Below are 21,567 nucleotides of genomic sequence, written 5' to 3'. Positions count from 1 at the left end.
TTGTACCTTGACACTAGGGATGTTACGAATATTTGCATTCGCATATGCAAAAGATTCGTATTCTTTTAAACATTTGCATTGACATTCGCATTCGCTTCAAACGATGCGAATGTTTTGCGAATGCGAATGTGTGCAAGTCGCAGCTTGTTCCTCGCCCGCGCCGGCCGCTCCAATTGCTACTTGTCGACTGTCAACTCGCGCATGCGCAGATAGCTCAAATTCGTACGGCGTGAAGTTCGTACTCGGCATTTTGACCAATAGTAAGCATTTTTACCTATCGGGTTGTTGGTGATTGCTTGGTTTTTATTTTGGTTTTTTTATGAAATTCAGCGATATTCGCATTCGCACATTCGCATTCTGAATATTCGCATTCGCATTCGCGAATGTGACACATGCGACATTCGTGACATCCCTACTTGACACTGACAACACTATAATAATATAATATATAATACTGGGTCGATAAATAACATTGTTCAGCCACAGTATAATCAAGGTATAATAAAGAGTACTATCGTACAGTATGGCCACTCCCGCTCCCCGCTGAAAGTGCCGCTCTCGGTTACCTCATGGTTACCGCCTGTCAAAAACGCGAACAGTCGACCTGTCATATTTCACTCATACAACGAAGTACGCGTTCACTTACACGAGCTTAGACTGTGTGCTAGGAACGCGCCTCTATCATATATTTGATCACCAGTGTCCGAGGTGTGGTTCAGCGTCAATATTTCCTTAATTTAACAGGATGAACGGCGAAGGATCACTGTCGAGCGATAATTGTCACTGGTGAAACAGGCCACGGAAAAGTTTGATTCACACTATTCTCCACTTGCCAAAGTTTGTGCTCAATTGCATAGCTGGGCATTAACTCGTTAATCGTTAATTAACGAAGTTAACATTTCGATTAACGGATTAACTTTTAAGTTAACTTGAAAAAATGTTAACGGACTCGTTAACTTCCGTTAAATTTCTCCGAGTCCGTTAATCGTTAATCTAGTAGGGCACAGGCGCCATCTGCGCTGCGAAAAACACGTTCTGAACGCTACTATAAAAGCCCGAAGTACGGCAAATCCTAGGTTTTTCCGATGTCGATTGCTAAAAGTCCGAAATATTACCTAAAGAAGTATTCTTCACGTGGATTTGCTTTAACTAACTTTGATTCGGTGAATCCTGAGCTTTACCATGGCGACTGTTGTAGTGATAGGGCAGCAAATTTGAGCCCTATTTACGACCACATTCGCTTCCCTAGCCTCTACCGCCCAAAGTGCCACAACAGTCCCGTCACCGCCAGCATCTCTCCTGACACAGCTCTTGGCAGTAGCTCAGGCGATCACTGCCTTCCACGTGCAACCTAGAGTTCAATAGGCTAGCTGTACTTCGGCCTTTTACAGAAATATAATACTTTATAGTGGATACTGATGCAACTAAATATTTAAAGAAAAGTTCATTTTTCTTCACGTGTTAACGAATTAACGATTAACTTTAACTTACGTTAAATTTGTCGAAATGTATCGCTTTAACGATTAACGAAGTTAACTTTTTTAGTAACGGATTAGCGATTAACGAAGTTAAAACTATTTGATTAACGGTGCCCAGCTATGCTCAATTGTCATTTATCTTTGACGTGTTATTTTTCATGTATCTGAGTAAATAAATATTGTATGCTTAATGCTACGGCTATACACATCTCAATCGAATTATCGTGATGAAACTTCGTCTTCGGCTTACGGCAAATGTATCTTTTGGTGCTTTAGTAATAAGTCGTTTCGTCTACACCTGTACTCGCATTGATTACACGCGTACGGTTTCTCACCGGTGTGTCTCATCGTGTGCCGAAGCAAACTCGCTTTATCACAGCACTTGTAGTCGCAGTGGCTACATTTAAAAGGTTTTTCACCTGTGTGTATCCTTTGGTGTATAATTAAGTTTGTTTTCTTACTACACTTGTAGTCACAATGACTGCAATTGTAGTTCTTGCTAAGTTTCTCACCTGTGTGAACCCTTTGGTGTTCACGTAGCCGTCGTTTCTGAATGCATTCGTAATCGCAGTGGCTACATTGAAAAGGTTTTTTCGTTAAATGTCTTAACTGATGGCGCCGTAGGTTCGTTTTGTTACTGCATTTGAAATCACAGTCTTTACAGCTAAACGGTTTTTCACCAGTATGAGTCTTCTGGTGTGTTTGCAAGCTCTCTTTGCGATTGCATTTGTAATCGCATTGGCTGCATTGAAAAGGTTTCATCTGAGTATGTTTCATCTCGTGGCGTCGTAGGTTACATTTATCTCTGCACTTGTAGTCACAGTAGCTACATGCGTAAGGCTTTTCACCTGTGTGTGTCAACTGATGACGTTGTAGTTCTTGTTTCCTATAACATTTATAGTCACATATGTTGCAGCTGTAAGATTTTTCACCGGCGTGTATTTTTAAATGTTCACAATAATTACGTTTAAGTCGACTTGTGTAACTGCAGTGACTACAGTTCCAAATTTCAATAGCTGTGTGTTTCTTCAAATGCCTTAGCAACATTTTCTTATTAGCTGCTATGTATTCGCATTCGGCGCACATGAAATTTATAACACCATGATCGTTTTTCTTGTGCTCCAATAACATCAATTTGGTTTGGAATATAGAACTACAAAAATCACAAGCCTGGGAAATGTTGGTGCAGTGTTCGCGGGCGTATGATTTGTCACTGTGAAGAGTTGTGTGTTGATCGCCGCGGAGCCGCTCGAGCTTGACTGGACGAATGTATGCAGGCTCTCTGGCGTGGGCAGGTACGGAGTCCGAAACTAGATACAAACAAAAACCAATTAAATTGAGCTAATTCTCGACTAACACGAAATAAAAAAAGTGAAGCTATATTAGATTTAGGTTTCCTTTATTATAAAAATTATTTACAGAGTACAGAGGGTTATCTAAGAAAAGGTTTCTCAGTAATAAAATGAAATATTGTTATTTTTAAGTTCTACATATCAATTATAAACTGAAAATAGATATTCATCAAAGAAAAAGTGACCGTGTCCACCGGTGGCCGAGCCGGGAATCGAACCCAGGTATATAAGCTTACGCGGCTAACCCGTCCCCTAATAATTAATTAATAATATCCTTATTTTTCGTGATGGGAAAGACAAACAGACTAATGAAAATGAAATGAAATATTTATTTAACATAAAGATTTACAGACAATTAGTTCTATGGTCCCCACACTAGGCGAAGCCAATAATTGTGAGAATTGTGATCCTACGATTATATTATATATTATAACAAAATCTACATACTCCCACTATAATAGGTATCTGAATCAAGGGTTAGATGCGGTAATCTTAGACACGCTGTACATTTCATCAGAAATAAATAAAACAATCATAAATATACTCTATGAATTTATTTATTATCTTCTAAAAATACTTAGTAAAACTTACAAGCTAAAACACGTTTCTATAATATAATTGCAAGCAACTTTTACACACACAGCATAATATAGCACACATACGCCCTAGAAATGCTCTCTCAGACGACAATTGACGCACTGAGTAATGATTCGTATAACAGTTCAGTTAATTACTAATATTTTTAACACAATTTTTTTCCAGCTCGGAACACTTGGGAGGCCTGGGTCACTTTTTCTTTGTATATGACATTTATTTAATGTTTATAACCGGTCATGGAGGTTAAGGGTAGAGGCCTTTGCCCAGCAGTGGGACACCATTATAGGCTAAATAAAAAAAACATAATAGTAGTGTGACTAATATTGTCTTCGGTTACCGCGATAGTTACTCATGAAATAAAACTATGGAAACGGATTAAATCGCGTATAATGAACTACTATTTATAATTAATAGTGTGTGAACCTGCCTTAAAAATTTATATTATTTGTGGTCATGGTTCGTTAATATTTCTTGTATGTTGGTAGCTTTTGCACATTGTAATTTTTCCTTAGTCACCCGTTGACCACGACCGCTCTAAAGAGTTCGAAACGTCGGGATGAATTTTAAATTCATTATACGCGATTTAATCCGTTTCCATAGTTTTTTTTCTTGAGTAGTGTGACTACTTAGAAATACAAGTTAAAATATTTTCTATGAAAATAATTTAATTTGGTCTTAGACATAATATTGTCTTCGGTTACCGCGATAGTTACTCATGAAATAACGACGACGACGACGACGACGACGACGACGACGATTGTTCTTAGACGTTTTTTTATTTAGATATTCAATGGAATGCTGTTTAAATTAGTTCATCAATCATTTTTTTTAAATATCGTTTTCAAAATAAAAATGTACTTTGGAGAAAGTATCATACGGATAATCATTCAACGCGTCAAGTATAGTACATTACTTTTATTGTATCTAATTGTTTTGTCGTAGTCTCAGCTCCGCTTACGACTACAAAAAGCAATCTACTAAATACTACGTTTACTAAGCGAGATATAACTGGTCACGTGCTTCATGTGTCAGAGAAAATCAACGAGATTCTAAGATAACGATCGGTTTTGTAATTAGAGATAAAGTACACCAAAGCATGTGACGTTTAAGAAATGTATTCTATTCTTGTATTAACTTTTCTGTTACGTAAGTTGTTCACTGGGATGTTTCGCTTTAAAGTGCCCCATCAAGCTATTCTTATGCGCCGAACTGTACTCGCACATACTGCATTTAAACGGTTTCTCTCCCGTATGCCTCCTCACGTGACTATTCAAATCATTCTTACGACGGCACTTATAATCGCAGTAGTTGCACTCGAAAGGTTTTTCTCCGGTGTGAGCCATCTCGTGAGTCTTCAGGTTGGTTTGATCGCTGCACTTGTACTGACAGTAGCGGCATTGGAAAGGCTTTTCACCGGTGTGGGTCATAATGTGTCTCGTTAACACAGTTTTCCGTGTGCATTTATAATTGCACTGATTGCATTTGAATGGTTTTTCACCCGTGTGTATCCTGAGATGCGACTTTAAATTTGAGTTCAGTCGTGTTTTATAGTCGCAATAGGTGCATCGGAAGGGCTTCTCGCCCGTGTGAGTCATTTCGTGTTCCCTCAACACACATTTGAATTTATAATTGTAGTGGCAGTATTTGCATTTGTAGGTTTTTCCGTCGTGCATTCTCTTGATGTGTTTCTTGAGGACGGTCTTGGTGTTGCAGGAGCGTCCGCAGTCGTGGCAGTGGTAGCGCGGGAGGCCTGCGACGGGCGCGGGATGGTCGCGCAGGGCGTGCAGGAAGCGGCCGACGCGGCACTGCGCCTCGACGAGCAGGCGCTGCGTGCGCGGGGACGGCGGGCCGCGTGGCGCTGCAACCATATTCAGTGTTCACTTTTGGAATAGCTTCGATGGCATCACGTTTCACTGATCACTGGATAGATTTGTTAGTAGTAACAAGAAACGATAAACTTCTTTTTTAACAGTCTATGTCAAAATGCAGAATTTGCCCATAATATATCAAAACAATAGGCCTTGTAGTCAAATTAGCTTTTTTTAGGAGATGTCAAAACGAATTTGAACTAGTTGCTCATATGAAATTGTGCCGAGTGACGCCACGGTCAACTGATTTGTTTTATATGTCTCTCCGACTTATATAATATAAAATGGGTTTTAAAAATTATTTCTGTCCATGTTTTTCGTATAATTATCTAATTGTTTTATATTAAATATTTGAACGCCAAACTGTGGTAAAATAAGGATTGAAATGAAAATGTATTGCCCATCTATTATGTACCCTTATTTATACAAATAAATATTTTTGATTGATTGATTGATTGACTACAGGTAAGTTGCCTATAGTTGCACTGCATGACGACGGAATGCAGACGGGAGTGGCCATACTGTACTGTACGATAGTACTCTTTATTATACTCTGCTAACGCCAAGTCGATTTAGGGTGGCATGGTTTCTGTTTGTACTGTGTAAGGGGCTAAGGGCCCATGGGACCCAAGCGACCGAGCTTGCACGCGATTTTAGGTTTTTTAAATTGTCTCGATGATTTGCCTAATGAGACTTCGATAAGGTAAATAATTACAAGTAGACATATTATGAGTATAGAGGTCCCTTTGACATAATGATTGTAGGTCAGTGGTCACAATGTAATGCTTGCCAGATTATCGTTAGTCATAATTATGAAATGGTTAACTGCTTAGGGTTATTAAGATCATATAGATTGACTAGCTTTTGCCCGCGGCTTCGCTTGCGTTAGAAAGAGACAAAAAGTAGCCTATGTCACTCCCCATCTCTTCAACTATCTCCACCTAATAACCTAACCACAAAATTAAAATTTTGAAAAAACCCCCGACCGCGACATAGTGGACCGATATTCATGAAACATGGATAAGAACACTCCCGACTAACTCAGCTTTCAGACAAATTTATGTTTACACATATGACAATTAAATTTATGTCGGTTCATCCGTTCGGGAGCTACAATGCCACAGACAGACAGACAGACACGTACAACTTGTAACACCCCGTCGTTTTTGCGTCGGGGGTTAAAAAATCACATCAATTCGTCGCTCCGTTTTGCCGTCAAAGACGGACAAACAAACAGACACACACTTTCATATTTATAATATTAGTATGGATCGATATCCATGGATGACGTACTTAGTGAGAAAATATTACTAATATGCCACTATAATTTGGATCTTTTTAAATGAAGAGTGAATAGACATTTTTTGGGTAAACATGCTTCATCCTAGACTGCATCGGCACTTTCCATCAGGTGATATTGCGGTCAAATGGTTTACCTGTTCCTCATTAAAAAAAAATCAAATTAAATGTAAGCAGGGGCGACTCACTCTGCGATTCTTTCGCCGAGCTACAAGTACAGTCGACTACAAAGAGATGTATACACTTTTTCACCTTATTGCATTGTAATAAGGTGAAAAAATGGATATATCTCTTTGTAGTCGACTGTACATGTCGGCAGCCGCGAGTTTAGACAGTCCGTCCGTTAGCGCGCCGCTTTAGAACTCAATGCCGTTTGTTAATGTAGGTAAGAATTTAGAATGGCGGCATTTTGAGAACATCAAAGGAGTGAGCCTTCTGTACTTGTACTATTATAACTAGGCTTAGGACTTTTTATGGCATACCGTGGTTCTAAAATCCGTGGAGTCGCCATATGAAAAGTTTTCAAAGTCAAAGTCCAACAGTATGATGTCACATTAAATATAAATATTTATACACACTGTCACTTCGTCACTGAGTTCATTTTAATCGAACGTAGTTGATTTTATCTTAACAGTAATTTTTTGGTATTAATATATAGGATTATGATAAAATTTACTAATAAATAACATTATGAGTTAATATTAACTACGTTCGATTAAAATTAACTAGGTAACGTTGTGACAGTATGTATAAATACTTATATTTAATATGACATCATACTGTTGGACTTTGACTTCGAAAATTTTTCATATGTCGACTCCACGGATTTTAGAACCACGGTATGCCATAAAAAGTCCTAAGCCTAATTATAACACATTCTGTGATGTAAGTGTGAAATGTGAGTAGTCACCTGTATTTGAGTAGTACGGCATCATCGTATTATACGAAGTCTCTGGCTTGAGTAAAGGATCTTCATCTGTAAACAAAACTACAATTTAAATGGTTATTTCCACTAGTTACCACCAAGTTGTTATGATTAGGGTTCGTTACAACCAACTTTTATAACACCACCAAATTTTGGAAGTATTACTTACTCGTATTCACACGAAATAACCTAACCACAAAATTATAATTTTGAAAAAACCCCCGACCGCGACATAGTAGACCGATTTTCATGAAACATAGCTAAGAACACTCCCGACTTACTCAGCTTTCAGACAAAAAAAACTAAATCTAAATCGGTTCATCCGTTCGGGAGCCACGATGCCACAGACAGACAGACACACACACACAGACAGACAGACAAACAGACAGACAGACGAGACAGACAGACACGTCAAACTTATAACATCCCCGTCGTTTTTGCGTCGGGGGTTAAAAAGAAATATATGTACTTAGCCTACTTAGGTACTTAAGACAGGCAGACATATGTAGACTATACATTATGATTATTATGAAACATGGCTAAGAACACTCCCGACTAACTCAGCTTTCAAACAAAAAAAAATAAATCGAAATCAGTTCATCCGTTCGGGAGCTACGATGCCACAGACAGACACATACAGACAGACAGACAAACAGACAGACAGACAGACAAACAGACAGACAGACAGAAAGACACGTCAAACGTATAACACCCCGTCGCTTTTGCGTCGGGGGTTAAAAACTGTTGTATTTTGGGTAGGGCACGAGTGAAACAACCGATGGCTATAGACACACTGGTTTATTCGCGTAGCAATGTAAGCGGGGTTGTGCGCGCACGCACACATACATAACAATCCTCCCCGTAGTTTTCAACTAATCTACTTATATAACTAATTACATATTAACTAAAAATAAGGTTTATAATTAACCTTGGGACGGTTTCGTTTGACTCTGTCCTGCCCGACAGCGACCGACGGGTTGGGTACCCCTGGATTCTCGGGCCCTTCTACTGGGGTGTTGTCGTCCGACTTGGCGTCCTCAAAACTGTCCTGGGGGTCGTTGTTGAGATCAACTATTTGACCGTCTTCTCCTTCCCCACTATTTTGCACCTCACTGTCGGTACCATTTAGCACCTCGCTGTCGGTACCATTTTGCAACTCGCTGGTATTCTGTGTCGACGGATGTTTTTGATCCGATGAAAATAAATCTGGTAGAGAGATGTCATCAAGAAACGAACCGTCCCCTTGTGGTCCCTTGTATAACATTAATTGATCTTTATGTTTTTTATGGTTGTCTGAATTTTCACAATCTCTTACTAAATATACAACTTTACCCAACTTTTCTAAAATTATTCCCTTACACCATGTAAACTTATTAATGTTAAAGTTCTTTTTATATAACACTTTATCGCCTATATTGAAGGCTTGTTTATTGTTACCGTTATACGCTTTACTCTGTAAACACTGTTGATTTTTTACATGATTATCCAATGACGTGGGCGAGGGAGACGCCGTTGAAGGGTTAATTAAATCAAGGCGTGTCCGAAGTTTGTGGCCAAACACTAATTGAGCTGGCGAATGGCCCGTGGTGGAATGTATAGAATTCCTATAGTCAAAGAGAAATTTTTGTAACTTATTATTACAATCTTTAATATTGCGGCTATTTATTAAACAGGATTTAATCCCCTTCTTGGAAACTTTTATCATGCTTTCTGCCTGGCCATTGCTGGCCGCGTGGTACGCCGGTGACGTCACCGCAGTTATGCCATTTAACAAACAAAAGTCCTTAAACTCCTGTGACGTAAATGCGCACCCGTTATCACTAGCTATCACTTGCGGTACCCCAAACCTAGCCATAAACTCGTACAACTTTTCGCACACAGCCGACGTACTAGTACCGTTCTTCATACTATACACCTCAATCCATTTACTGTGGGCATCTACAATCACTAAGTAGGCGATACCGTTAATTGGCCCCAAAAAATCCAAATGGATCCTGGCAAAGGGTTCTGCAGGGAATTTCCAAGGGGCTAACGGTGCACGACTGGGAGCGGGCCTCAACTTAATGCACGTCTCACAAGAAGCTATCATTTGTTCAATCTTTTCGTCGATCTTAGGAAACCAAAACCTGGACCTGGCCTCCGCTTTGGTTTTTACTATTCCTAAGTGAGAATGATGTAACTCCGATAACGCGCGGGACTGCAAGGTCGCGGGAATTACGACCTTATGGCCTCTTAGCAAACAGCCGTTTTCATACGATAACTGTAATCTACAATTAAAATACGGTTTTAGCTTATCATCGTTAATTTTCTTAGGCCAGCCTGTACAAACGTAACTTATAATTTTTTTTAAATCTGGGTCAATCTTTGTTTGTTTACGTAACTCGTCCATAGTTAACGGTAAGCATCCTTCGATAACAAAATTGATGTACGACGCGCGATCATCTGGTATGAACGGGTCCTGCCCCTCCCCGCGCGCGCGCGCCCGCTCTGGCCCTCCGCTGTTATCGCTGTTGTCAGGTAAACTAGCTCGAGACAAATAATCTGCACTATTCATTGCACTCCGAATGTACTCAATTTTATAATTATATGCGCTTAAAAAAAGGGCATACCTTTGCAGTCGGTTAGCCGTAATTTCGGGAATGCCTTTATAAGGGCCAAAAATAGAAATTAGAGGTTTATGATCGGTTCGTAAAATAAAGGGCACCGACCTCCCGAATAAATATTGATGATAACGTTTAACTGCGAACACGATTGCCGTAGCTTCTTTTTGAAGTTGTGAGTAATTTTTTCTGCCGCGTTAAGGGTACGCGAAGCAAACGAAATAGGCCTTTCACTGTTGTCTGGCTGAATTTGACTTAAAATAGCCCCAAGGCCATAGGGTGACGCGTCTACGGTCAAAACTAGGTTAGCGTTTGGGTCAAAATGGGCTAAAACCTGATCCGAAGCCAAGCATTTTTTTATTTTTTCGAATGCTTGGTCATGTTCCTCCCGCCAACACCACTTGACCCCTTTCTTCAACAAATCATACAAAGGTGAAAGTATCATGGACGCCCCTTGCACAAAATTACGGTAGTAATTCACTAACCCTAAAAAGGATTGCAATTTATTCACATTTGTCGGTACCGGGGCTTCCAGGATTGCTTTGACCTTTTCAGGTGATTTGTGAAGGCCGTTCCTGTCGATTATGTAACCTAAATACTGCACTTGGTCTTGGAAAAATACGCATTTTTCTTTTTGCAAAGTTAACCCTGCATTTTCCAACCTTTTTAAAACTGCGTTTAATCTTTGCAAATGTTCCGTGTCGTTTTTCCCCGTTATCAATATATCGTCAAGTAAACACAGTACTCCTTCCATACCACTAAGCAAATTATCAATCGCGCGTTGAAATATAGCTGGGGCACTAGCCAACCCAAACACGAGGCGTGTGTAGAAAAACAACCCCCGGTGCGTATTTATGCAGGTGAGGTGCTGCGACTCCGGCGTCAACTCCAGCTGAGTGTACGCGGAAGATAAGTCTAGTTTTGAGAACGTTTGTCCTCCGTGTAATTTAGCAAACAACTCTTTAATTGTAGGTAGCGGATATTGTTCTACACACAGCTGCTTATTAATGCTGACCGAGTAATCTGCACAAATACGCATGGTGCCATTGTTTTTTAACACCGGAACTATTGGAGATGCGTATTCGGAATATTCAACAGGTTTTAAAACACCTAGATTTATTAAACGGTCTATTTCTTTGTCAACTTTTCCTTTCAGTGCAAAAGCTAATGGTCGCGCCTTAAAAAAAAACCGGTTTCGCGTCTGGCTTAAGCTGCAATCCAACCATATATTTATTAAATAGACCCAAACTATCCGAAAACACTGTCGGATAACTACTTTGTAACATCTCTAGTTCATCCCGCTGTTGTGTACAGTAATTAACTCTATTAACAACTGTCGTCATCTCTAAATTAAATGATGAAATAAAATCGCGGCCTAAAATCGGCGCGCCAGCATTGGGAATAATGTAAACATCGATCAGCTGTGTGCGCCCCGCGTATTCCATAGGCATTGACGCCATACCTACGCAAGCCATATTAGAACCGTTATAAGAAGCTAGATTTTTCTTAGGTGCGCAAATTGTCACATTAGGGAAATGCTTTTTGAAAAACTGTGGTGACATCGCCGTGACCGCCGCCCCGCTATCCATTTCAAACTGCAACGGCACGCCTTGAACGGTGACCCATTCTACCATGGGTTCCCCCTTTACAGAACGAATATTAAACAACTTACCGTCGTCTCCCTCGCTCACGTCATTCGCCATAATGCACTTTACCGTTTTGCACATTCTTTTTAAATGGCCTTTACCGCGGCACTTTTTGCAACGATAATTAGAAAACCGACATTCGGCCGTTTTATGGTTTGAATAACCGCACACTGCACATTTTTCACGGACCGTATCCTTGGTCTCGCCGGTGATCTTGAACAGCTGGTCGCTCGTCGAAGCCACCTGTCCCGCCCCCGCCGACACCTCCCGCGCGCAGCGTACCGCGTTAGCCAACTCCACCGCCTTAGTGAGCGTCAGCTCCTTGAGATCCTGCGTGAAAACCTTGTCCCGTTCCCGTCCCGGCAGCATGCCCATCATAAATCTGTCGCGAAGAACTTCCTCTACATTTGTGAAGTCGCATTCCGCTGACAAACCACGTAGCCTTGCCGCCCATTGGGTATGTGTTTCTCCACTTTGTTGAACGGCCGAATAAAATTTGTACCGCTCACTAAAACCAAACACCTTTGGAACAAAATGGTCTTCCAGCAGCTTTAAAACATCTTCATATGGTACTTCTTCTATCTTCTTAGGCAACGCTAAATCCGCTGCGAGTTTATAAGTACCGTCAATGAGTGTGCTAAGTAATATCGCTCGCCTTTGTTCTCCTCCCGCGTCCGTAGTGTCATTTACTTTATTTGCCACAAACCATTGCAATAAGCGCGATTTAAACGTTTTCCATGTTTGCGAATGGTGATCAAACGTAGGCAAAATTCCAAAATGCGCACTAGACATTTTTAATTTCGCTTGTAAGTGGGTAGATCGCCGCCAATGTTGTATTTTGGGTAGGGCACGAGTGAAACAACCGATGGCTATAGACACACTGGTTTATTCGCGTAGCAATGTAAGCGGGGTTGTGCGCGCACGCACACATACATAACAAAAACCAACACAAATAACACAATAAATCATAAAATTTGGTAATACACCTTGGCATACGAATACTGGTACGAATATTTATGGAAGGAAATCACGACTATTTTACGTTCATAATTGGATATATAGGTATCATTGCACAAATTATTTTCTATTTGGGCCATTTTTTTTAAGTTGTCCACCCCACTTTTTTTGGAATTGGAAATTTTTATGTGGTTTCCACTCAGAATCACGAGCTCTTTCAATTCTAATAGGAGAAAAAAGTGTGCCAAGGTTTTTTCCCATTCCGTTACCATTTTTACATACATTTTGTATGGCGGTAACGGACTGGAAGGTTCGAAAAAATGTATGGAAATCTTGGGACATTTTTTTTCTCCTATCAGGATCGAAAGAGCGCTCGATTCTGAGTATTAATAGCGTAAAAAATATCCATGTTACAAAAAAGTTTGGTGGATAAATTTGAAAAATTCGCCCCTTTACGCAAGCGCTTACCTAAAGTTTCCCCTCTCTCTTCGTCCATGACTACCTCTACATTACTTATGGGCTCTTCGTCTGAAAACAAAGCAAAAATAAGTTTTTAATGATTCCAGGTTAGTTTCACTGGACTGTGTCTCGGATATTGGTAACAACGATAGACTGCGTAAATTTTCTAGCAATTTCTACCATGCTAAAAATAAAAGGCACAAATATTTTGTAAGTAGATAATTAAAGTTTATATAAAATCAATATACATATAAAAATCACGGTCTAAATCCTGGTCAATAATATGTAAAAAGTAAAATGACATTAACACTACACAATAGACACATTTACATCTTAATGAGTGTGTCTATACAATACAAGTCTCTCTGCTTTAAGCTTTCCAAGTAGTTTACAAATATACATATAACATATCCTATTATAGGACTTTTTCTACTTGGTCTAACAAAATATGAGAAAATGTCCAGAAGTGGCAATAATTGTGACGGGGAAGGCTCGTTTTCAAAAAAATGCCAAAAATATATAATAGAAATTTATAATCACTAAGGCATAAGAGCAATTTTAGTAAACGTTGCAGATTAATTTTGTATGAAAATAACTCCGATGTGATGTAGATTTTCAAAGAAATTGTCACATAATTTTAGGTAATTTCTGAAAAAAATTTAATACGTCTTAGCCTTGTTTACTCTTTTTAAAAACCTTATAATAAAAATGTAGTCTGAGAAGTTTGTAGTACAGGATATACGTATTATAAATTTACCAGTTTCAGTATTCCAAATTTTACAAATAAGATCGACTAATCCAGCACTATACGCGGGTGTTCCTAAACGTGCATCAGAGAAAAATTCATAATAATTTAATGAATTACTTTTCTAAAATCCAGTCTGTAAGTATCAAGATAATAAGATGCTCTAAATGAAATTTGAATTAAATTAGATAACGGAACGTGTAGTATCTCACCGACTAAAACTATCAATTTTACATTATTTTGAAGTTTTTCTTGAAAGCAGCCTTAATTTATTTATATGAGCCTAGAGTGTCTCTCTGCTTACCAAATATTTAAAATTTGGTAAGCACATAATAGCGACACACCTTGCACCAAAAAATATGAAAAACGTTTAAAAAAAATTATGGTACTTGAAATGTCATAACCCCCTTCTGCGAACGGATTGTCAATAACTCCCGCTCCACCTGCGTACAATTACACATTTACTATGCAAGTGTGATAAAAAATATTTTAAACAAGCACTTACCCAAAGCTTCTGAATGTCCTTCATCTTCGACCATCTCCTCTGCTGTATGTTCTTGTAAAGGCTCTTCATCTGAAGCCAAAGCAAAATAAGTTTTAGCAAAAAAATATTTGTGCTGTACTTTTAGCACACCTCGGACACTGGCGATCAAATATATGAAAGAGGCGCGTTCCTAGCACACAGTCTAAGCTCGTGTAGGTGAACGCGTCCTATGCTTGTATGAGTGAGATATGACAGGTCGACTGTTCGCGTTTTTGACAGGTGGTAATTGTGAGGTAACCGAGAGGGGGCGGGCGGCACTTTCAGAGGGAAGCGGGAGTGGCCATACTGTACGATAGTACTCTTTATTTATACTGTGCTACAGTATTGCACTAGGCCAGACCGGTCGTCATATATTTGATCGCCAGTGTCCGAGTTGTGGCGTCAGTCTATAGAGCAAGAGCTTAGGGTGTTAGGAAGGGGGGTAGGAGGAGGTCACTCAAGCTGCCCAAGACTAACATCAGTCGTCAATAGAGGAATATAATTTTCCCCTCACTAGCTCGGAAACACGTGTTTTGTCCTTTAATACCAGCGGGTAAAAACGCATTTTATACACTAGTGGGTAAAGTAATTTGACCTTGAATAAAGTCAAATTAACTGCTTTAAAATTGATAAAAGTAGGTGAATCTAGTAATAAAGATGATTTACCACCTGTGGAACTACTGGAAGCAATGATAAACGCATTTTTTTGCATTGTAGTTTCCTCGCTATAGTGAGGGGAAAAGTTTTGTGTTACACTCGGGTGCAAATGTATTTTACTTCTCGTGTGTTAAAAAACTCGCAAGTTCAGGATTCTATTCTCGAACCACTCGCTTCGCTCGTGGTTCAACTATAGAATCCTTTCACTTGCTCGTTTTTCAATTCCACACTCGGCGTTAAAATACAACTTTGCCCCCTTGTGTAACAAATAACTATTGAGTCCTACACCGGCAGAGGTAACAGGATTTAAAGAGGAAAGTAAGCTTACCATGAAACACGGTGTCATCAGGTGGGACGTCATCATCAGCTATTTCAGTCTTCATAGGGCCTCCCTCCACTGGACATGACAAGTAATAGTATTACAGTCTGGCAACATAGAGTTGAAATTTAAAAGTGACAACATCTTTCATCTTTCCAAACAATATGTGTGAGGAAACAGGGTGAGATTATGATAAATAAATAAATATTATAGGACATTCTTACATAGATTAACTGAGCCCCATGGTAAGCTCAAGACAAGAAGGCTTGTGTTGTGGAACTTGTGGGTACTCAGACAACGATGAATATATACACCGTGTTTCACTTAACACTAAAAACCTGAAAACTGTCAGAATCGAGAGTAGAATCGATTGAGGTATATTTTGATGGGGGTAATATTTTTTGTTTTAATTTGTATTATTAGTTATTGTTTACGTGCCCATTCTACAAATTCGTAATACAACATTGTGCATATCAAATTGTTAGAGGTTGTATACCTTTTTCAGTATTTAAGGGTATTAATACTGGCTGGTTACTTGGACAATTTTTTTTCTGCTACGAAATAGACATTGTGCGTCAGTTTAAATTTAAAGTTTATCATAAGTCATAACAAACTGAACTCGTACCTAATTACAACCTTGTCATTTTGAATTTTAGGTTTAAATTTGCTTACTGAGTCACCTGTCCAATTTGAAGTTTACTGTGAGACAGGTTAAAGTGCTTTACATTGCCATAGCTGTCTATTGGTAAACCTTGTGTCGTTGCAGTAACGTACACAATTAAACAGTTTGAAGGCTTATGATAGTAGCTAGCAATTATTTTATTGAGTGTAGAGTTAAAAGCCGAGTAGAGCTGCACAGAAAATTAAAAATTCAATTTAAACAAATAATAATCATCAGATTAAAAAATGAACATTCTAGATACGTTTAAAAAAATAAAAATCAGTTGGGGTGTCTGAGGTTTTGAGTGATACCGGAAACACGGTGTATAGACTTATAAAACATCCATAACTCAGGAACAAATATCTATGCTCATCACACAAATAAATACTCTTACCGGGGTTCGAACCCGGGACCGCGGCTTAGCAGGCAGGGTCACTACCAACTAGGCCAGACCGGTCTTCAAAATGTAGTCACTTTTTAATTTCTCAAAACAAAAAATGAAAAATCAAAACAATTCAGCAAATAGGCCACAGGGGCACTTTTACACGACATATAGGTACATATTTACAAAAGATTTAAAATTGAATTGAAATTACAATTGATAAAACTAATTCTACTACTACAACTAATTATATTATTAGAGCTGATAATAGTAATTCTACTACAATTAATTAGAGATGTACAAGGTCTCTAAATATCGAATCACAACTAAAAAATACACTTAATATAAAAGTACAAATACCAAAAAAAAGTCTAAAATTACTTTAGAGGTGCTAATGACTCTAAATCTAAAGATAGATAAATAAATAAAATAAAATAAAAATAAAAAAGCCTTTTATGCTAACTGCATTATTACAATTTTTTTTACATTAAATTTTATTTAATTATGCTAGTGCATTAGACCCTTTTTGGGTGAAGGCCTCCTCCATCGATTTCCACATGTCCCTATCTTTGGCAGTTTGGATCCAGTTTGGGCCAACAGATTTTTTTTTAAAGATAAAATGTATGCTTAAATCTAATTCTCCTTAGAGATGTATAGGGTCTCCAAGAGTCAAAATCATATAATTGAAATATTCACTATAGAAAGGAAACAAACAAGAACCGAACAGTGTCCTAATGTAATATAAATGAGAATTAATGTTACTAATTAGGTATAATTAAGGTAAGGCCCCAGTTAGCTTAAACAGACCGGTCTTCACATACAGCACCCGTGCACGAGTATGACGCATATACTACCTACTCTACTCTTTTTCGGCTGTACACTGATTTATAATTTTTTTACTATTTAGTACAACAGTTAGATTTTAGTAAAGGTAAGGTTAAACCAGGATTTCTAAACTTCTTGTAATCACAGTCATTATCACAGACCACATATTCTAGGAAAAGATTTACAATAAGTAATTTTTAATTTTTTTGAAAGATTTTTTTTTTATGAATGGCTTTTATTCCTCGCTATTTCAAGCCAGGTGGATTCTGCTAATGTCGTGGTGAGGAGTGAGGACTTTTGACTTTTTTTTTGTTTTAAACGAGAGTGTTCTTTGGTGATATTTTCATTTAATTTTTGGAAGGATAGGTAAGAATTTAACTGTGAATTGCTTAAAAAGTTGAAACAAAAATGTATGTATGACCTCCACCATAGACCGCATCATCACTTACCATCAGGTGTGATCATGGTCAAACGTCTATCTATTCATACTAAAAAAAAAGTACCTTTTACAAACACAGCTTCTTGTTGCAGCTCCTGGCTGCGCTGCACTTGCAGCTTGAAGTCGCTAGCGTCTCGCAGGCGGCCCACGCACGTAGAGCAGATGCCGCATGAGCCACGGCCACCCAGCGATAGCTGTTAACACCAAGTTATATGTAGCATCATTGTAATATTCTTGTTATTGCTAGTTAAACATCATTTGTGTCGCTTAACTTCAAACTTAGGTAAATCCATTCTGCTTTAAGGTTGAATATATAAAAAATATAATATTGATCTGAAAGGTAATCAACAGGTCAATCAATCAGGTTTGAAGTTAAGCAACACATTTTGATATTAGATAGATACGTTGTTTTGTCAATAAGGATTGCTGTTAGTGAGACAAAGGTTTTTATTCATAATTTCGTTAAATAAATGCTAGCAAGCGCTCGGAAACTAGCAAAACTAACCCTTTAATTGTAACGCTAACCTATAATCGCTGCACATTAATTACCTGCTCTCATATTGTTGAAAATCGATTTAATAACTCGTAAAGTTGTAATATTTACCTGTACATCGAAACAGTCTTTCAACATGTCAACATAAATCTCCGTTTTGCCGAGATGTGTGTACGGCGTCGTCAGATCCTTGTCCGGGGGACACCGCAGGCAGCAGCGACATGAATGCATCACGTCCATCATGGAAACGACTAATTTTTACTTCAATTGTTACAAAAATATAACTTTTACAACGGCATATCAGTTTAATAACGCAATGTGATTTGCCAACAAGATTAAAATACCAAGAAATAAATAAATACTTTATACAATACGTCAATATTTTGACAGCGTAAAGAAAGAATGCGTTTAGAAGTAGCATTTTATTACACGTAGTGATTAATGTATTATTCCCGATTTTATTTGCATTTGCTGAATTTTCGTACTATTTATAATTTTTAATTGATAATACGACAAGTCGACAACGTTGCATTTTTACGAAGAATTCAGACATTGATGTATTATAAAAAAAACATGCGATCGATCATACTGTTACTGGTGCTCTTTGGATCAATATCAATGAATATAATACTATTATATTTATAATATAATATAATAGAATAGAATGCTTTGGATCCGGTACGTACGGATCGTAAGTTTTATATTTGAACGCTCTCCTTGAATTCACTGTCAATCAATGTCAATAGTCACCGGCGTCACCGGGAATTTCATTTTATTCCACTTTCATTCTTTTATTTTCATGAAATTCTTTTAAATACCCACATTAATTACTCTTGCAATTATTGCTAAAAATTGCGTCGCTGCTTCTGTGCAATTGACCTGCGTCCATCATAATTATTAGAAAAAATCTAATAGTTGTTTCGAAAACATGGAAAACAACTCAATAAAAACTTTGAGAGAGAGAAGAAAATGTTGTGAACGACGGAACTCTAGAAATAGAAAAAATATTGTGAACGGCATCAATGCAGGAGTCGTCAGAAGGAAGCTCTTCGAGTTTTATGAGGCGGAAAAGGAGGTGCCGACGCTGGGTGAGTTAGCTGCCATTTTAGAAAACACAGGGTTGGTGTTCGCACCCAAACATTTGAAAAAGCTTCTACGTGAGCTCGGCTATCGTTATGTCCGATGTAATTCACCATCACGCAGGCATATTATAGTAGAAAAAATTAATCTTGGTATTAAGCGTATTTATTATGAAGATAAAGTTCTACAATTCAGAGCTGAAAATCGGAACGTATATTTCATGCATGAAACTTATATGGAGGCTAATGACGTGGCCAAAGGTCACGATCGTTGTCTGAAAATTGACTTACCAGCTAAAATTTCGAAAAAGGAGCGTTTAGTGATACTTCACGCGGGAGGCAAGAACGGGTTGTTGAATGGTTCCTTCACCATTGTTAAAGCTGACCACAAGTTTGGTGATCACTTCAGTGAAGTGAACACCCCCAAATTTGAAAAATGGGTGACTGAGAATCTAACGGATGAGTTTGAACCAAACTCTGTGATTTGTATTAGCAGCACGAGGCACCACAGCATTCTGAAGCACAGAAAGAAAGATTTTACACCTGAAAATGTTCAGAACTGGTTGAAGATATATAATGTTGAATATGAGGAGGATTTAGAAAGGATTTTCGCTCTAGGTCTTGTTAGAAGCCCGTTGGAACCCGTTTACCATGTTGACGACGCATTGAAAGGCCTGGGGCACACTGTCCTGCGCATACCCCGATTCATGCTGAGCTTAATCCTCTTGAGTATGTCTGGGAGGATATCAGAAAAAAAATAGCAGATAGTCATGACAGTGCATCAATAGATGAGAAAAGAAAGACCTGGATGAAATTGTATTCGGAATATCCTCTGTCAGAATACCATAAATTTGTGGACCTTGTCAAAAACCTTGAGAATGAGTACAATGACAGAGAATCCAAAATTGATGACATCATTGATGATATATTTGAGAGGTATGATAAAGATTTGCGCTCAGATTCTGAAGACTGGACAACTGATAACGATCAAGATTCGGAGAGTGACTCTGATTTTTAGATAATGTTCCTCTCAAATATTATTTTTTATGAAGGATGTCTGGCTGAGTAATTTTTTTTTCATTAATTTTAGTAGCTGTAAGGAGTTGTCAATTTTGATTTAAGAAGTTATTTGTGAGTTAATTTACAGATTAGTCTCAACAACCTATTAACATGGTTTCAATTTATGATGATTTTGAACATTAATAGTTTTTTCTCAAACATGGTATGAAATATTGATGTTATGTGCCTTATAATTGGCAGCGAAGTATGACGTTGCAGGTGCGGCTAGGACGATTGATAGATAATGGAATTTCATACAAACCTTGCAGGCCAAGGCCGGCAAAGCCTTCTTTTTTAATTTTTTTTAACTTTTTGTTTTTTTTAAGCGTATACGGGGTATCAAAGGGGAACGAAAATTCGATTATTTTTGCGCTACGACGCACCGTTTAGGAGATACAGCCATCCAAAGTTACTATTTTCAGTAGACTTTATTTATTTCATACCATGTTTGAGAAAAGCACTATACATACCTTTGTCCCGGCCTCTGTAGTAATGTACTATTATTTGTCTTTTAGTAGCATCTGTCTTTGTGGCCTGTCAAGTCAAGCAAAGTTTAACTAAGCTTTAGGTTTAAAATAAGTTACATTTTTAATGATTCAACTGGTGTTCAACCATTTTGTTGTGATACGATTTATGAATTAAACATAATTAAAATAATATTATTACTTTTTACTAGAATCCAACCTCTCTCTCTCTCCTCCTAGCCCTGACTTCCTTAAACTTGTTCATTTCCTTCTCATTATTCTTGGTTATTTCTTAGATTGCCTGTGTGGTGACGGGTTAAGGATTTCACCACCGGTTCTTCCCGTGGGTGTCATAGAAGGCGACTATGGGATATGGGTTAAATTGTGGCGTAGGCGAGAGGCTGGCAACCTGTCACTGCAATGTCACAGTTTCGTTTTCTTTCAACCCCTTATTTGCCAGGAGTGGCACTGATGCTTTAGTAGTTTCATGTGTTCTGCCTACCCCTTTATGGGATACAGGCGTGATTGTATGTATGTATTTCTTAGATTTTGCTTTTCTTTGATTTGTCCACTCTGTCTCATATTAAATCGTCGCTGGTAGTATGTTAGTGTCACGAGAACGCGTGCCTTCCGTGGGCCATTTTTTACAAAGTAATTCACCCCACTTTTTTTTTTAACATGGGTATTTTTTACGCGATTGATACTCAGAATCGCGAGGTCTTTCGATCCTGATAGGAGAA

At 38.3% G+C, this 21,567-nt stretch overlaps 2 protein-coding genes across 4 annotated transcripts; both read right to left on the bottom strand.

Annotated features, from left to right (window-relative positions):
• Positions 1-1,490: 1,490 nt before the first annotated feature.
• LOC125237965 (zinc finger protein OZF-like) lies at positions 1,491-18,560 on the bottom strand. Of its 2 annotated transcripts, none has more exons than XM_048145218.1 (7): positions 18,337-18,560; positions 17,797-17,926; positions 15,435-15,503; positions 14,432-14,500; positions 13,191-13,250; positions 7,505-7,570; positions 1,491-2,788 (listed from the first exon to the last, which is right to left on the bottom strand). In XM_048145218.1, exons 1-7 carry the CDS (start codon positions 18,466-18,468, stop codon positions 1,725-1,727), a joined length of 1,590 nt encoding a protein of 529 aa, XP_048001175.1. In that variant the 5' UTR covers positions 18,469-18,560; the 3' UTR covers positions 1,491-1,724. The 2 variants fall into 2 exon arrangements, with proteins under 2 accessions (XP_048001175.1, XP_048001176.1); XM_048145219.1 differs by lacking the exon at positions 1,491-2,788 and adding an exon at positions 4,191-5,285.
• Positions 8,868-12,674, bottom strand: LOC125237967. 2 transcript variants are annotated; one of them, XM_048145223.1, is made up of 2 exons: positions 11,792-12,674; positions 8,868-8,981 (listed from the first exon to the last, which is right to left on the bottom strand). In XM_048145223.1, the coding sequence occupies exons 1-2, from the start codon at positions 12,555-12,557 to the stop codon at positions 8,968-8,970; spliced, it is 780 nt and encodes a 259-aa protein (XP_048001180.1). In that variant the 5' UTR covers positions 12,558-12,674; the 3' UTR covers positions 8,868-8,967. The 2 variants fall into 2 exon arrangements, with proteins under 2 accessions (XP_048001180.1, XP_048001181.1); XM_048145224.1 differs by having other exon boundaries at positions 8,891-8,972.
• Positions 18,561-21,567: the final 3,007 nt, after the last annotated feature.

Source organism: Leguminivora glycinivorella, chromosome 22, assembly GCF_023078275.1.
Source record: "Leguminivora glycinivorella isolate SPB_JAAS2020 chromosome 22, LegGlyc_1.1, whole genome shotgun sequence".
NCBI classification, from domain to species: Eukaryota; Metazoa; Arthropoda; class Insecta; order Lepidoptera; family Tortricidae; genus Leguminivora; species Leguminivora glycinivorella.
The sequence above is the reverse complement of the archived record's forward strand: the minus strand, read 5'-3'. Positions and strand labels throughout refer to the sequence as shown.

What these genes read in the sequence shown, in the direction of transcription:
- LOC125237967 (XM_048145223.1), bottom strand. Translation starts at nt 12,557, where the DNA reads ATGTCTAGTGCGCATTTTGGAATTTTGCCTACGTTTGATCACCATTCG.
- LOC125237965 (XM_048145218.1), bottom strand. Translation starts at nt 18,468, where the DNA reads ATGATGGACGTGATGCATTCATGTCGCTGCTGCCTGCGGTGTCCCCCG. An exon ending in AGAAGCTGTGTTTGTAAAAG is followed by an intron (nt 15,504 to 17,796) that starts GTACTTTTTTTT and finishes TGTCATGTCCAG; the next exon opens with TGGAGGGAGGCCCTATGAAG. An exon ending in GCCGTACTACTCAAATACAG is followed by an intron (nt 2,789 to 7,504) that starts GTGACTACTCAC and finishes GTTTGTATCTAG; the next exon opens with TTTCGGACTCCGTACCTGCC.